Genomic DNA, 17,591 nt, shown 5'->3' on the forward strand with positions numbered 1-17,591 from the left:
GCCCGATTGTCACCATGGCCACCATCGCTTTGACCTTAATTACTACTGTGTTGTCAAGCAGTTATCCAATACTTGTCTTTTGGTGGTTGAACAAAACTACATTCGATGTATCTACCATTTCACACTGTACACATAGTTAGCTTGCTAATTTTCACGCTAGCAGCTAAACGATAATACTTGTTAAAGGTTTTTTGCTTTGATTGTTAGCTAATGTTAGCCAAATGTCACACATTAGCCCCTACCCAGATACACATAGCTAGCGAGATAAATTGATCATTATAACTTTATTGCTACCCACTTGTTGTATTTCTTTAAGATTAACACCAGAAAATGAAGTTTATATAAATATTTAATATTTAAGATTGTTAGTACAACACAACAAAAAGAAGTTATTCTCATGTGAAAGTTTTGTTTGCGGTCCTCACAGAATGCTTCCTCATTAACAGGCGTGCGACTCGCCAATTATTTTTCATCCCATTAAAATGCTTTAAATTTGTCCCTTGGGTCATAGGTGTTTTGTCGGTTTCGCATTACACGATAATGTCCCACATTTAGCTCTGTGCATTTTTAGTGTTGATAGCCTTGTGAGTGGTTTTTTTTTACGTGTTAAAAACATAAACGTGTTGTTTGTGCAGAGGAGAAGCAGCAGCAGCAGCAGAAGGAAGAGGAGATTGCAGAGGAAGAAGAGGCTCTGACGGGGAAGGACGAGGAGGAAAGGCGCATCGCCGAGATGGGACGCCCCATGCTGGGAGACCACGTCAAACTGGAGGTGGTCATTGAGGAATCCTACGAGTTCAAGGTAAGGCTGACAAAGTCATGTATGTATGGACCTGTGTCTTATTTGCGGAATATTTATCAAGTTCCCTCATATGGTGGTCTCTGCTGTAATTTACACCATGCGCCAATGAACCAGCGACTGCCATCACTCACCTTAGAAAACATTCTTGTTTTTGTCTCTTCTTGAAACATCTTTAAAATGTGGAGGAGAGGGGGGGGGGGTTATGCTTTTGTCAATATTGATAGAAAATACTGAATTATGGCCATTTACAAAAGTGAAACAATATGATGCAGTCAAGTGCATTTGTTTGGCAAAAGAGCCCGATTCTATCAAAAAAAAGTCATTGCCATAGCAACAATTACACTGATGCACCGCATGACATGAAATGGCACCTGCCAAATAGTGCACCCACACATCCATTATGAATCAAATGGCACACAATTTGCCCTATCATCCTATCACACTGCCTACATCTGGCTATTACTGCCACCTACAGGACGGGAGTGGAACTACTTATTTTGATTGACATTTAATAATAATAATAATAATAATACATTTTATTTATAAGCACCTTTCAAGACACCCAAGGACACTTTACAATAACAAAAAATACAAAACAATACGGGTTGAGCAGCGGCAGCCAAAACGCGCCAGCGTTCAGCATTGCCACAAAAGAGAAGCTCTTAAAAGGGAGGCAAAATTCTGGCCATTTTGTATCTTCTAATCTGTGCTTTCAACAGTCCTACAGACACATACGCGCATTCGTGCTAATTAAGCAAGCAGCGGGACCGTTATCGTCCTTCTTACTTTGCACTTCAGAGGGAGAACCAGGTTGCTAATTTTGTTGAAATGATCTCCAAGGGGGGAAGATAAAGCCTTGCGCGCACGCACACACAATCACACACACACACACACACACACACACACACACACACACACACATGCGCGCGCATTGAAACACACTATTTTAGTGTGTTGCTATTATAATGACATAAATTATATTGCACCAAGTCCAATACAAAAGACACACATGAATTTACAGGAACCTTTGGGGCTCTGCTGCAATTTATAGTAGAAAAAGGATAAGGACAAGAAGCGGTGGGATAAATTGATTCAGGAACAACACTTTAAAGATTTCAGATGTGGTTATGTATCCACAAGGTAGGACCTGTAAGGTAAATGAGTTATTTTCATCGCATCGTGTTTATTTTATTTTTTAACAACCTAATTCTTTCTATCTTTGCCAGAACACAGTGGACAAGCTTATCAAGAAGACCAATCTGGCTTTACTGGTGGGGACTAACAGCTGGAGGGACCAGTTCATAGAGGCCATCACAGTGAGCGCCGGTAAGACTCGCTATGTACAGACAACCAAATGTACATGTGTATTCATGCCGAGCCATTACGCGGATGATTGTCAAGGACGTATTAAGCGGATGTTGATTGGTAGCCTGTCTTTTCATAGGGCTCCATAAATGTTGAGAGAAAGCGCTTGGAATAAGGTTGATGTTGGCACATGTATGTAAAGGTCAGGCCATCTGTCGACTTTTGAGAGGTGCCACTTCCTCAAGTGTGATTAGGATGTTGTTGCCAGGCAACCAGTGCAAAATTCAAATAACCGTGGCCAAGAAATCATCTAATGTGATGATTATTGCGCCTTGGAGCTGCTTCTGGAGCATTTACATATAATTGAAGGGTTTATGTACTTCCAGATGAAACCTTTTGAAGTTATTGGATTCGCACAAAAGCTTCAACGTTGCTTGTGCTCCTTCTTTTGTTGTATTCGCTGACATGCAATAAGCAGCAGGGTTATTAAAATCTCAACACTGTAGATGGACAGATTTTCCACATTGACGTCATAAAAGTCTTACTCACTTAAAAGAAGTTTCACAATTTTATGCAAGGGTTTAGTTTTACCCTTTACTTTTATAAATCACATGACCAAAAATATATGTTGAAATAAAGTTATTTAACACAAAAAAAAGCACAAAGCATAATGGTTGGTTAGTTAGTTAGCTCGCTCGCTAGCTAGTTAGTTATTAATAAATTAGTTAATTAAATTCCACATATGCTACTTCTCCACAAACATGAACAAAGATTAGTTTGTTTGGACGTTACAGTCCACTTAAATCGAGGCCAAGGAACGGTGTTGAAAAAAGTTCACACATTTGTGATGGGGCGAATGATGGACAGTGACCCACAAGACCAAACGGTCAGTGGGGGGATTTTTTGCTGTGACAGAACTCTTTGCCAACATGCTCCAACACATGGACCTACGGTAATGGGGAATTACTGCTACCTACAGGACTGAATTGTTATCTGAGACGTGTAGGATTTTTTTGTCCTTTTTTGTCCTGAAGTCTCTTCTCTTAAATCAACATGAAAGTGACACCTTATTGCTTCTCCGGGCCTTTCAGACCTAAAGCTGATTGGCTTTTAAATTGTTGTTGAGGTCCGGTGACTTTCTCCCTTTCTGTGGCTTCCACACCTCATTAGTTGCTTTAAGTGCGAGGTGGGAGGTTAATTACCTTTTCTGGTCAGTTAAAGTATGTCAAACCCAACCATGGCATCATGGCCCGGCCGTGTCAGGGCCGTTAACTCTGAGGTTGCATCTAGTAATTGATTGAAGATGTTGTGTAATGGCCGAGTAGATTGAGATGATCTGCACATCTCCTGTGGATGAATGAGAAGAAGAGAGGCGTTCCGCAGGGATGTGTTCTTCGACCTCTCATTTGTCCAAATGCTGCGCGACTTAAAATGACTCCGGATTGATAATGATGTATCATATTATTTTAATTTTGGAAACATACAGTCACACTTATCGAACATTACTGTCAGATTTTTGTTTGTGTTTTTAGGATGACACGTTCCTTTGTTAGATATTGTATAGATCATAGTATTTCATACACAGGTTTTGCTTTTCTGCTAATTAGCTTTCTTGCATTACACAAAAAAGAAATAAGAGTTTACAGAATGTTTTTTCGTTTTATAGAACCCCAGTTTAAAGAAAAAATTATGTTGCCATAACAATGTTCTTTAGTTACCTATCAACATATTATGTGCACATCACAATACAGGACTGATAAATTAATCATCAATACAAGGCGCCGCGTAACTTTTTTTGTTTTGTTTTGTTTTGTCTTGAGTGTGCTACGGACCACCATTAAATGGCGGCAGCAAAATTCACAACGGACGTCTTGAATCAATTAAATGAGTGGACATCACAAATATTTATACAAAGGAGGTGTTGAAGGATTTTTGGTATCATTCAGCCATCCCACCCATCACATAAATGCTGCCACAAACACCACAAAAACTGTTGCTCCAAGATTGTTGTTTTTTTTTTTTTTATTCATCTTGCATTTACAAACATGTCTTGACGCGTGACATCATTAGTTTTTGTGACATGATTGATTGACTGCTCTTTCTGTTGAATACGTAGTTGCTTTGTTTACTAGAAACAATCAGATTAATGGTACCTTGCTATCTGGGGATTGTGTGTGCGTGTGCGTGTGTGTGTGTGTGTGTGTGTCTGCAGGTGGATGACAGCACATTTGACAGGAGTGGCGTCACATGAATATAAACATGAGCATGTCAGCACAAATCAGACACACACACACACACACACACACATAACCAGGGCTGCTGTCATATAGTTGCAGCCAGTTTCTGTGCTTTAAATTGGAAACAGAATTTCAGATTAGAAGATGATGAATATAATCTCGGGGGATTACACACATGAAAAAAACTTTTTGCAAATGAGTTGAATCATTAACGGGATCATGATTGCCACGAATGTTATTGGGAGGTCCAAGTTTGACCTGCGTTTGATGTTGAATGGAAGGCATGAGGCATGTGTGTTGGTTTGTTTTCAAAGAAACTCAAACACGTTCAAATAATCATTTAATTATATTTAGGAAACTGCGCTGTGATTTAAGATCACAATTTGAAGTCAACCTTTGTAATGCATTGTAGCCAATCAGAGCATGTTCGCTCTATTTTAGTGCTTCCCAGTGGACGGGCGCACCCTTATAATTAACACACAGAGGTACTGGGGGGGCGCTGACCTTCTACTCGCCGTCCCATTTATACTTAATGAGAGGATTAGCCGCCATGTGCTGACCCCTTGAAAATGGAAACATTTATTTTTAGCCACATAAAAGTCTGAATGATTTTGCTGTCTAAAGAGAAGGAACAATGTAGGCGTAGGAAGTTACGCTATGGCACAACTTCTCAGGGCAGCATTTGTCTGATCAAATATAAATGATAATTCTGGAAATCCAGGCTCACTGCCGTGTGGTTTGTCGGACAACTGAAAATATAGATTAAAAAATGACCATGTTTTTTTTTTGTTTCATTTACAAGGTCAAAGACCTTTTTTTCTAACATTGATTTTATGTTTATTTATTTTTATTTTATGTTTTGATTGCCAATGCATTTGCATTATTATTTCTACATAATGTATTTTTTTAACTAATTCTCATTTTTAAAGTAATTAAATATTTTGTGCAATCGTATTATTTTAATATTTGATTCTAAAAACCTATTAAATATTACTGTCTTTTTTGCATTTTATTTTTGTCATTATAATTTTCAAGTTGATTTAGATTTTTGTTTACTTTAATTGTATTTTTTATATTTTTTATTTTAAATCTTAAAATACATGGAAACATTATTAATACTGTATATGATTTTCTGAAAACAACATTTTTAAACAATATTTCTTTCCTTCTACTTTTCTCTGTGCCGTTCTCGGGGCATCCAGGCGAGGATGATGACGACGACGAGTGCGGCGAGGAGAAGCTACCGTCATGCTTCGACTACGTCATGCACTTTCTCACCGTTTTCTGGAAGGTCCTGTTCGCCTTCGTGCCGCCCACCGATTACTGGAACGGCTGGGCGTGCTTCGTCGTGTCCATCTGCATGATCGGGCTGCTCACCGCCGTCATCGGTACGGTGCCGCACCACAAATCTGTGTGTGTCTGCTTGCGTGTATTCTAATTGTTACACTTTCACGTGAATGTGCGCTTACAGGTGACCTGGCGTCTCATTTTGGCTGCACTGTGGGCCTGAAGGACTCGGTCACAGCGGTGGTGTTTGTCGCATTGGGAACGTCGGTACCAGGTGAGCTCACCAAGACTACAGTGACTGATGCCATTCATTAGCATGTCTCGGCGGTGATTTCCATTGTGTGTTAGCATCAAGCTGGCAGACTTTATGGCAAAGTTCTGTGGTTGATTTGAACACACAACATGGCGATATACAGATTAAAGCCTCTTTTGAGGAGATTTGTTCACTCTCTGGGAAGCTTGTTGTGAAGTGGACCAACAACGGCTCATGCCGCAATATAGTTGATTGGTACACGAGCCATTGTTGAGCCGAGTACAAGTGACACATTACCTTCACAAAATTTTAAAGATATTATATTTAATAGCAAATAGTTCAACCGAACCATAAAATGAAATCCAAAAAAAGTCGCCTAGCATAATGCTAACATAATGCAATGTGCTACAAAGGGGCTAATGGGAATTAGCATAGATATTACAGTCAACATGAAACAGCAACACTTACAGTACAAAAAGAACATAATGAAAAAATGACCTACTGACGCTTCTTTGGGGAGCTTCCTGGCCCCCTACTTCTTGTCCTTTATTTTGCTACATCTTATCAGTAAAGCTTAGTGTTGAGGTACAATGTGATTAGACTCTGAAGGTGCACAAATCTAAATTTGGATTTATCTATATCTTGCATCAAAAAAAAGGCCCAATTAAAAATCTGCGATGAACGAAGATAAAGTGGGCGTTCGTTCTTTTTGTAAGATTGGATATTCTTCCCATTCCGACTTTCACAAGGCCTTTATGAGCAGAAAACGCCTCCAGGGTCTCTCTTTTATGAGATTTGTGTCGTATTGCATAACATTTGCAGTTCAGCGCGGCCATTTTGTATAAGAGATTTATTCCTTCCATTTCCTTTCGGCACATTTTTAAATGGGAATTAAAAAAAAAAGGCAGAGGCTGTCCTGCAATGATGCCGCGGTAAATGATTTATTATGAAAGCAGCCTCTTAAAAACAATCAGTCACTCAGGGGGTTGGAGGAAGTAGAGAGGCTGGGGTTGAAGCTGTGCAGTTATGTGACCATGAATGGAACAAAACGACACTCAATATGGAAATACATGTTTGTTTTTGGAGTTCGATAAATCCATTGAATCGTTTTTTTAAATCACACAGTCGTACATCATTGTTACTTCTTGAAGAAATGAAAACTTCTACTGTGCGCAATAAATTAAATCCAAGCTGCTTTATTGTTTAAATGCGGAGCGGTGGGAATTAAAACAGGACTAACAACGAAGATTTAAAACCTGCATTAATCCACCAGGATTGTACCTTTTGGTACTCACCAATGCAGGATTCGAGCTAAGGTAAGCCGTTTTAAGATAAAAAGGATAACTTTGTTATTGGTCGACATTTATTGATACCTTTCACGGCTGTCAGTGTGAAATGTTTTCCTGACATTCCTACTTGTGCCACTACCTCGGGAGCTAAGGAAGTTCGTTGGTCGATATCAACCCCCCCGCCCCCACCCCTCTGTATTGTTACCTTTACCGCAGAATAGCATCACAGTAAAAAGCAGACTTTGTCAGGTAGTGTGAAAGGGGCTTTTGAAACCTCTATCCCACAATTTGTATGACACCTGTTGAAACTGATACTGCTTCGCCGTTCCCACAACAGACAAACCCCAAGCTATACAATGGTGGGAATGTTTTAACACACACACACACGCAATCTTGTTGTAGCATCATACATGTGGACAAACAAATGTGAGGCCGTGATTACGCACCGACGCCACTGCTGTGTGTTATTAGCATGCGGCTATTTATCACGTCAGGATCAGACGGACTTACAAAGCATTAACATGATACATGAGACACACACACACACACACATGCGCGTGCAGTGTGATGCACAAACTGGAGGCAAAGCAAGCAGTCCTCACCATTTAGCCTTATTAGCGCACACACAGTTTCCACAAAACAGACCTGATGCGGTTGCCGTGACGATTAACCTCGTTTATCACCGTTATCCCCCCGCCCCTCTCTCTCTCTCTCACACACACACACGCACAAGCACGCAGAAAGCAATATATGCCTGTGAGGAAGTTAAAAATGAGTGGTTGTAAACACCTGAGCTGCATTGTGTCACTGCAAAGTAAAAACGAATTCGAACAGCAGGAAGTGTCGACAGTGTACGAAATGTCGACTTTATGCTGTGCTTAGCAACATATCCAATCATATCTAGCCGGCACGGCGTCGATTGGAAGTGAAGTGTGGCTGGCAGAGTCCATTACGTTCATTCACTTTGACCTTTTCATGTTGTGACAACAGAAAAAATGCTTTGGGACACTCAAGACATTCACGAACATATTTTTGACTTTGGGACTTTCACATCCCGAGATGACGCAAATGAAGCTTGCCATGAGTTCTAAAGCTCCCGGGAACCTCAAATCAGCTAAATTAGCCACTTGCGTTTGTGCTATGGGACAAAGGAAATGGGTGCGAGGTACACAAAAAGTGAGAACTACAGCCCCAAACAAAGTAATTAAGAGTTCTGTCACAGAAATTGAAGAAACTTGTTGAAGAAACTCTCCGTGATCGTCCTCCTGAGGCCAAGGCAAGGAGGGGAGAAGGAAATGAAGGAAACTTAAGCAGATTGTAGCTAGCGGGGCGTCATTCCCTCATGGCCGCTTCTGCCTGGGAGGTGGAGGCTCAATAGAGAACAAGGCAGCGAGCTTGCTCCAAAGAAAACACGCTCACTGCTGGAAAAAAAGCGATGGGATGCAACGTGCGGGCAGGACTTTGAAGAAAGCGCTGCCTCAAAATGGAGGCAGGTGCTGTGAGCACACACAGACACACGCACAGACACGGGAAAGAGCAGAAGGTCCTTGAAATTTTATGGCGAGTTAGATTTATCTTTGCAGTCCTTTTTTCTTTGGCTCATTGCCTCTCAACCCGTCTGTACGGCCGTCTCCTTTGGGTGTTCCCATCATCCTCTTTTTTTTTTTTCCTTCTCACCATCACCCGTTTTGGCTGACGTTTCAAGGCCGGCATCACTTCTTCTTTGCCCTCTTCTACTCCCTGATAGCCCTCATTTGCATACTTATGAAAGAGTCGTTAATGAAGAGGAGGTGCTGACCTGTGACTGCCCGCTTGCTCTTTGGACTCTCAGAAATGTTTTGGAGCGCAACTTTTTCTCAGGGAAAGTGTCGAGACTGTTTGCGGAGTCATTGTGGTGGACGGTTAAGCTAAGCAATTGTTGGACACTTTTGGGGGGAATGAATGCGAATGAACGGGGGTCGACTGCCGGAATTTAGGGAATGTGTTACTATATTAAAAAAAAATGTAATAATGTCATGTGACCAACATGAAATTAAAAATTACTCTCATTGAAATTGAGATTAATTTGCACCGTCCTATTAGAATAAAGCAATAAATGGAAGAAAAAAACCAATCTTGCCGTTTGACACATTGCATGTGTTTTCTTCACAGACACCTTTGCCAGCAAAGTGGCGGCCATCCAGGATCAGTACGCCGACGCCTCTATTGGCAACGTGACGGGCTCTAATGCTGTCAATGTTTTCCTGGGCATTGGGGTGAGTACCTTGAGGATCAGAATCATCTTCAAACTATGTTAAAAACACAAAGAGAAGGTCAGAAGGAGATGCATTGTGTGAGCAAGAGAAAGCCTCGGACAGGGTACCCGCAGAGGAACTGCTATACTGCACAGAAGGGAGTCTGGAGTGAGTAAGTATGTTAGAAAAGTCCAGGACATGTATGAGGGTAGCGGGAAAGTGGTGAGGTGTGACAGAGGAGTTGAAAGGCGGACGTGAGAATGCATCAGGGATCCGCTCTAAGACCCCTTCCTCTTTGCAATAATGATGATGGGCTGACAGATGAGGTTGAACCGGAATCTCCTTAGACCGCGATGTTTGCAGATGACATTGTGATCCGCCACGGAAGCAGCGAGCAGTCGGACGATTTGTAAAAGTGCTGGAAAGGAGAGGAATGAGAATTTGCAGAATATATCCCGTATGTGTCTAAATGAGTGCGGTGGAGGAGGAAGAGGAGAGAGGCTACAGGGAGACGGGAGAGTGAAGGTGGAGGACTTTAAATACTTGAGGTCAATAGACCGGAGCGATGGGGAGTGTGGTAAGGAGGGGAAGAAACCAATCCGAGCTGGTTGGAACTGGTGGCAGGAAAGTGTCAGGGCGGTTACGTGATAGAAGAGTCTCTGCTCGGATGAAGGGAAAAGTTGATAAGACAGTGGTACGTGGTAAGACTCAGAAGAAACAAACAAGATGTTGGAGGTTGCAGAAATGAAGATTTTCTTTCGGCGTGACCAGTATGGATCGGATCCGAAATTATTAGCTCATCGGAGAGACAGCCGAGGGTAGATGTTTTGGGGAAAATGTTAGCGAGAGCCGACTTAGATGGTTTGGACACGTTCAGAGGAGACATGGTGAGTAGATTTGGTAGAAGGGTGAGGATGGAGCTGCCAGGACGGAGCGCAAGAGGAAGAGAATGTTGATGGATGTCGAGAGGGAGGACATGAGGGCAGTTGGTGTTCGGAAAGGAGGATGCAGAAGATGGAAAATGATGAAACACTGTGGCAACCCCGAATGGGACAAGCTAGGAAAAAAAGCCTATGATTGTTTTCATTTACTTTTCGCAAAGCTACCGAGTGGATTTTTGCATCCGAGACTCATCTTAAATGATCCCAAAAATGCGATTTAGAGTGTCAGAGTAATGTCGACAATTAAAGTCACATACATTGAAGGTAAATTCAACACAAGGTTTAGCTTCAGCGGAGTTGTAGCTAGTCAGTGTTCATGTGGGACATAAAATGGCCCGAAAACCATCACATAGGGACCTGCTACGCTTCAACGTGGCAAAACTACCATCCATGTTCATTTGCCATAACTGAACAAAATACAGAAGAATGTGTCACAACATGAAAGGTTGAGAGGTTTCTTATCCGCTCCACTTGCATTTTTTTTCCCATTGGGCACCCAAGGCAATCACGGCTTATCAAGTTCGCACATTCCCATTCCCTTGCATTGTTACACAACCATCGGTTTGCTGTTGTAAGGCAGCCTAAGGTTGTCAGTCCTTTTTTGGGGGGGGGTCTTAACCTCGACTTACGGTCTGATCTGTTGTGGGACAGGTGGCCTGGTCCATCGCCGCCATCTACCACCAGAGCAACGGCGAAGCCTTCAAGGTGGACCCGGGCAAGCTGGCCTTCTCAGTCACGCTCTTCACCATCTTTGCCTTCATCTGCGTCGCCATGCTGATGTACCGGCGGCGGCCCGAGATCGGCGGCGAGCTGGGCGGGCCGCGGACTGCCAAGGCCCTGACCACCATGCTCTTTGTCAGCCTTTGGCTCCTCTACATCCTCTTCTCCTCGCTGGAGGCCTACTGCCACATCCAGGGCTTCTAGGATGGTGAAATCTGGTCCAGGGGGGTGGGGAGAGGGTGAAGTCAAGGTGGCCCGTTCGGTCTATCAATCCCTCCCTTTTCGCAGAACGACTGACGAATGAATGGATGAAGGAGTGAAGGATGCGCCAAGTGCACCTCAAAACACGCGCAAAGGAAACGGGGACATGGAGTCGCAGGAACTATCTGAATGCATTTCTTGACTTAACTTAAAACAATAGCCACTAAAAATAATGGTCTTAAATTTGCCGTACGTAGTTTGCACACTTGCTAGAGTTATAAAGAGGTGCAACCCTGACTGATTTCGTTGTGTTAGCGAGGCCATACGTGAGTGGACGATACTGACCACATGACCACAGGAAAGCCAGTATAAATGTGTGTGTGTGCGTGCTTGTATATGCGTGTGTGTGTGCGTGTTTGTGGACATCACTGCTGCTTAGGGACTCAAGTACTGAGTAGTCACGTACTGTGAAAACAAACAAACAGCCACAACAAAAACTCACCTCTGGTTTTACCGCGTGAGACTGAAAATGCTTTTGTAAAGTATTCCATCCGTTTTGTTTGTTTTTTTTGTTTTTTTCTATTGGCCTGTAGAAACGCTGAATGGTCATCCACGAGATGTAAATCAACTCGAGCTCCCCCCCCCCGTCTTGTTGCGAATGTTTTTCCCACTTGCGCTCTCCCGGACATCTTTTCTGTTGCTTTGTACTGTAGGCGGATATGAAAACGCGTGCTTATACCTTTAAGAAGGCCTCGTCCAAACGGACAAAATGGCCACTGTACCGTTTAAAACTGTTAAGAGTATTTTGTGTGCGTGCATATATATATATATATACACACACACACACTGTATATATGAAATCGCGAAAGAGAGATTAATTTGTTTGTTTTCCTCCAGTGTATATGTACCCCCAAAAAAATTTGAAGTACCACCATCAGTCAAACCTCTTTTTCTGATGCCTTGCTCCCATTCAGTTTCGTCTTCTGTGTGTCTTAAACCACAACTCCACATCACTCTGAACAATCGGTGGACCATCCCAAAATCCTTGAAGGGCTGACCCCCCCCCCCACCCCCCCATTTATGACAACTAATCCTGAAACCTAACTTGTCACCTTGCTTGTAGTTTTGTCTTTAGGGTACACATCAAAACATGACGATAATGCATAGAATTGATGTTGCATGAAACTGGGCGGCCCACAGAAACGTTTCCGGTTGTTGATAGTGGGTGAAAAGTGTTCCATAGTTCTTCATCCTTGTGGTATTTTGACCGAGCCAAATGTATTCAGAGACGTGGGAATTGTTTAATCTGTGGAGGTAACGGCATAGTGTCTCTCTTTAAAAGTCCTTGAAAGGTGAAAATATGTCTTGTAAATTTGACACACCACCCCGAAAGTGTGATTTTCTTAACAACCCTGCCATTTGTTTAAATCACCTAATATATGAGTAAGGCTTCCAAAAACATTTTGACACCCGAATGCACTGAAACCATACCCCAATTAACTGTCAGCTCTCAATCAAATACCACTACTTGTTCTGGAAAAATGGATGCTACTTGACAAAGAATATTTCCTTTGCCGACATGTACGCTTAAATCCTCCTGGCGGGTGGCATATATCTTAATGGGTTATGACAGGGCTTTTCCAGGAAGCAACTACGAGGCGCTTTGAAGCAGAATTTTGGGGCAGAAACCGATGACGCCAATCCAATTTGGGGTTTTCTGCCGAATCGTTTTGATTGTTTGCAAGTTAATGATCATTGGAGTAGTTGGCCGGAAACTTCCTGCTGATATGTAACATCTGTCAGTTGAGATATTTAAAATATGTAATTTGCTCTTGTGTAGTTAGAAGCATAAATCCATATCAATAAATTGATTTAACCCCCCAGCTCCCCTTTGTATGAAACTGGAGGTGAGCAAGGACAAGTTTGGCATCAAAATCTAAAAATGGTGACCCTGAAATGGTGCTCGCCTGCCGAAATGACTGAATTCACACATTGTGATAAAAATAATAACAATGACACCAATCATTTACGCCCGACTCTTGCATGATGCACGATATATTTTTTTCTCCCCTGTTTGGAGTTCTCCTTCAAGGCCTTCGAGTGGCAGTTTACCCCTGTTTTTGTCTAAGGGACGAATTTCTATCTGAATATTTGCTGCCCAAGTGACTGTACAAGGGTTTTTCTAGCCAAGGGATTCTTATATTTAAAAAAAAAAGTACTACACACACATTTATTCACCTTAATAGCTTGTGAGAACCAAACGATGTTGAAAATTTCTTGATGTATTTGTCTCTTCACTGGCATGGCGCTGAAGGTTTATACACTGTAAAAAGTTGCGCTTATTGACGGAGGCCGCCACTTTTTTGTGTCAATTCGACTGTTGGCTTTCGGGCGCTGGCTTCACGTGGTCGGATTTGCTGAAAACGTTCACGCTTGCCCAATCTGTTTGAGCGCACGAATGAAACGCTCGTAGTTGCGAATTCGCCGGTGTTTGCATCCAAATTAGGTCGCTAGCCTTTTGTCTTTGAACGGGGAATGAAGCTGATTTTTGCGATTTGTTGTGTGACATTTCTACGAGCCCCAATAGGCTTGGACAAACGCTCTGCCAAAGAAAATGTTGCATTCGAGGCCATTGGGAATTTGGGTCATTTTTCCTCATTAATTTGGTCTCGGCACTTACTGTACGTACAATAAGGATGAACCTAACCAAGAGATTTGCGGTTTTTCTTTGACTTTTTGGATTGTCACAGAACGGTACGAGTCTGGAAAAATGACAATGACGTTAAAAGTCATTGTCATTTCGGAATACACGGTGACCATAGACGTGATGAAACATGTAAAATGAACCCGAGCAATGTGTTTGGCTTTTTCTTTGAATTCCTTAATGATGGCCAAGAAGAAATCATCAACACATCATGCCAATCTTCGTAAAACACAAAATGGACCTGATGATGAGTCGTCTGTGTCTCAAAAATAAAGTTCCATGCAAGTAGGAAAGTTTCCCAGTGTTTTCGAATGCAGCATTAGCCCAAGCTAGCGGTGATGCTAACGGAGCAGAAGCGGACATGTTTTTTTTCAATGAAGGAAAGAGATTTGCACTGACTTTGTGGCTTTTGTGAAATGGCTAATGCTAAAAAACATTTTTTTTTTGTTTTGCTAATGTTGCTTACGATGTAAACAGCCACCTTGTACCTAATGTAAAAAAATGAGAAGAAAGAAAAACAACTACATAATGATACGATTTACCTCCTGGTGAACTTCCTGACTGATTGAGCAATGGATGAATGGACAGACAGGAACGGCAACCGGGACGATGGCGTGAAATGATGCCAAACAAGAAGCGGAGGAGTAAGGAGGGGTTTGAAATTACAGCCATATTTCGTCGATTTGTGAGTCAGCGAGCATATGCGTGTATTGTCCCTCGTGTCTTATCTTTCCTCGATTGCTTAGGTCTTTTTCACTCGCAGAAAAAGCGGAACGCGAGGCAGCGACCAGTTTGTCTATCTTCATCTATCTCCTATGTTTTTCGGGAATGTCAACGTGCTTACTTGTGGACACGGTGCATGAATGCTAATGTGTGTGCATAGTAGAGTTATAGAGAATCGTATTCCATGATCCAATTAAAAAAAACTTACAAAAAAAGGTCCGAATGCTGTACAGATTCAGGATTTTTTTTTCATGTTCTTTCTTTGAACTGTTTTGGGAGCAAATTGCACATTACAACAAAGGAGTATTATGGCCACATTAAAAAAAAAAAGATGACGTACAAGAGATAGTTATGTATTTTCAGGAATTAAGACGCATGTTCTGGAGGGGTTGGATATTATCAAGATAAACAGAATTGATCTAAAAATGTCACCTTTAACCCTTTCATGCACCCTGTAACCTGATAACATGATAAACTGTCCACTGTAGTAACCGCTGTCACTGAAATCTTAAAAAAAAATCACAATCTTTAGCATGCACATTTGTATTTTTTTTTAATTGACATTATCCTTACAACATGATTGTCAAAATACGTTTTCACACTTAATTTAAAAAAACAGATGTTTTTGCAAGAAAAAATGTTTGTTGTTTTCCCAAAAACTTTCAAATGTGACTTTGGCAGCTAAGCTGGTGGGCTAATAACAGAGATAGACTATGAGCTCAAAAATGTCTGACTCCAAAAAATATACAATATTAATCTTCAAAAAATGACAATGTCTCAAACATGGGATTATTTTTATCCATTATTAAACATAGCACTGAAAACCTACCAAAAAACCCAACCTAAATCTAAAACTTTAATGTCCAACATGTGCTCTCTAAAAAAAAATCATGTAACTACTTTGTATGACTGAACCCTTGAAAATATCACTTTAATCTGTAAAATCCTACATTTTTATCTCCAAAAATGTATTTGAAATGATGCTTGATTTGTAAAATTAGTCCTTATTTCATGTTGGGGATCAAAAGTTGGATATTTTCGCGCTTACGTTGCTAACACTATGAGAACACAATTTTTTTGTTCTCAAAATCGATAATCTTGCAAATGTACGAATCCTGAAATTGACTTTGTATCTTGAACTTTTTAATCACATCTGACTACACTTCTCATAAAATGAAAATGTTTCTTTCAAAATTGTACACATTTTTTCTATTTGAATCTTGGAAAATATACAAAGCTTTTTTCCTGACTGCTTTTTTTTTTTGTTTTGTTTTTTGCTCATTTAAATGTGGTCCTAATACTCTTTCATACATTTCAGATTTTTTTTTTCTGAAAGAAAAACGGAGGCGAAAAAGGCAATATCTGCTATTGTTGTCGGAGAACGACGGCTGATACTTAAAACTTATTTTGGCATGAAAGAAATACTATTGTGTATATACTGTACAGTGTTATTAGAAAATAAGCGCAGGTGGCCATCATCGCTACCCCTTAAGAGAAATATTTATTGGGGGGGATGGGGGGGCATTATTGCAGTCAAGAATGACATACAGTAGAGTTTATTGCCTTTTTGGGGACGTTGCTTGTTTTTTCACCTTTCTTTAAATTCCACACGGGGCATTTCAGACGGGCTTTTATTCCTCCGTTATTTACGTTGGTCGGCCTTTACGATTGGCTCCACCTACTCGCTGTTATTCCCATCATGCTTTGCTCCATCCACTTTTATCCCACAGGGTGCAGTTTGCCAATTGTAATCATGTTTTGGGAAAATATGGTTTTGTTTTTTTTTGCCCTTGGTCCTCTTTGTGCGTCAAGGTGTTTTGGCTTAGCGTTGAATGATTCTTAATCTTATTTGTCGGAGGCCAACGGGGGAAGTTATTTGTGTGTGTGAGGTGTGCGCATGCGTGCGTTCGTGCGCCTGTGTGTGTTGCCACTGTGACTGCTCTCCATGGTACTTCTGATGAAAAATCCAATAAAATAAAGTTTGGGATACCCTGTTTCAGAGACACCACGACTTCAGTATTTCACTATTGTCAATGTGTGTGTGAGAGAGAGACTCGGCTTGTATACAAATTTATTCTTGTAAAATTACCACATCATTCTCGAACGTCATCTTAAAAATACACAACTTGATTCTTGAGAGATTTTGGCTTGAATCTTGAAATGACAACTTTTTTTTTAATCTAGAAATTATTTTTAGTCTCAACAATAGGCAACTTTTCCGCACCAAATTTTTACTAATCCTGAAAATGTGAATATTTGCCTCCAAAATAGACATTATTCTCATGAATTTACTACCAAATAAATATTTTCAACATAATTCACTTAAATATACAAAGCTTAAAAATAGACAGCCTTTTATCTTGAGAATACAACCTTGTTATTTTCCTCCTGAACAATCATGACTAATCTTGAAAATATACAAATATTCATCTCTGAGGTACATTATCGGTATGAATTTTTCTCATCAAATTATGAGCGCACACAAAAATATACAACTTGATTAAAAATATATTACATTTTATCTCAAATTATTTAAAACAATTTTTTTGCAAAAATTTACAAGTGCAGTCTGGAAAATTGAAATTTCATATATACATTTCATATATGTATGTGTGTGTGTGTGTGTGTATAAATATATATATATATTTTTTAATCCTGAAACTAAACTATTTATCTGAACATTTTTGAAAATCTATCCTGGTTCGACATAATTTTCATAACATAAAGAGAGTGCACTCCATTCATTCAATTGACAACATACCACATCCAAGCCTGCCGACGTTCATCCGTTTTACGGCGAGCGTGTTCTTCTTTTTGTGCTACGCAACCATTTACCACAATGCTAATTAACCGTATTGTCTTTTTGATTTGGAGGACAGCGGCTTATTAATTCTGTTT

The 17,591-nt window shown here is 40.8% G+C and overlaps 1 protein-coding gene across 5 annotated transcripts in view; it reads left to right on the forward strand.

Annotated features, from left to right (window-relative positions):
- Nucleotides 1-16,698, forward strand: part of slc8a1b (solute carrier family 8 member 1b) — an 86,201-nt gene extending 69,503 nt beyond the window's left edge. For 3 of the 5 annotated variants that reach the window (XM_052080347.1, XM_052080346.1, XM_052080349.1), the window contains 6 exons: nt 636-799; nt 2,026-2,125; nt 5,544-5,729; nt 5,813-5,902; nt 9,322-9,425; nt 10,997-16,698. In XM_052080347.1, coding sequence (XP_051936307.1) covers nt 636-799; nt 2,026-2,125; nt 5,544-5,729; nt 5,813-5,902; nt 9,322-9,425; nt 10,997-11,269 — 917 coding nt within the window. In that variant the 3' untranslated portion in view covers nt 11,270-16,698. The remainder of the gene's footprint in view (nt 1-635; nt 800-2,025; nt 2,126-5,543; nt 5,730-5,812; nt 5,903-9,321; nt 9,426-10,996) is intronic. The other 2 variants (XM_052080348.1, XM_052080350.1) reach the window with 1 other exon arrangement.
- Nucleotides 16,699-17,591: the final 893 nt, after the last annotated feature.

This window comes from Hippocampus zosterae, chromosome 11 (assembly GCF_025434085.1).
Source record: "Hippocampus zosterae strain Florida chromosome 11, ASM2543408v3, whole genome shotgun sequence".
Classification (NCBI taxonomy): domain Eukaryota; kingdom Metazoa; phylum Chordata; class Actinopteri; order Syngnathiformes; family Syngnathidae; genus Hippocampus; species Hippocampus zosterae.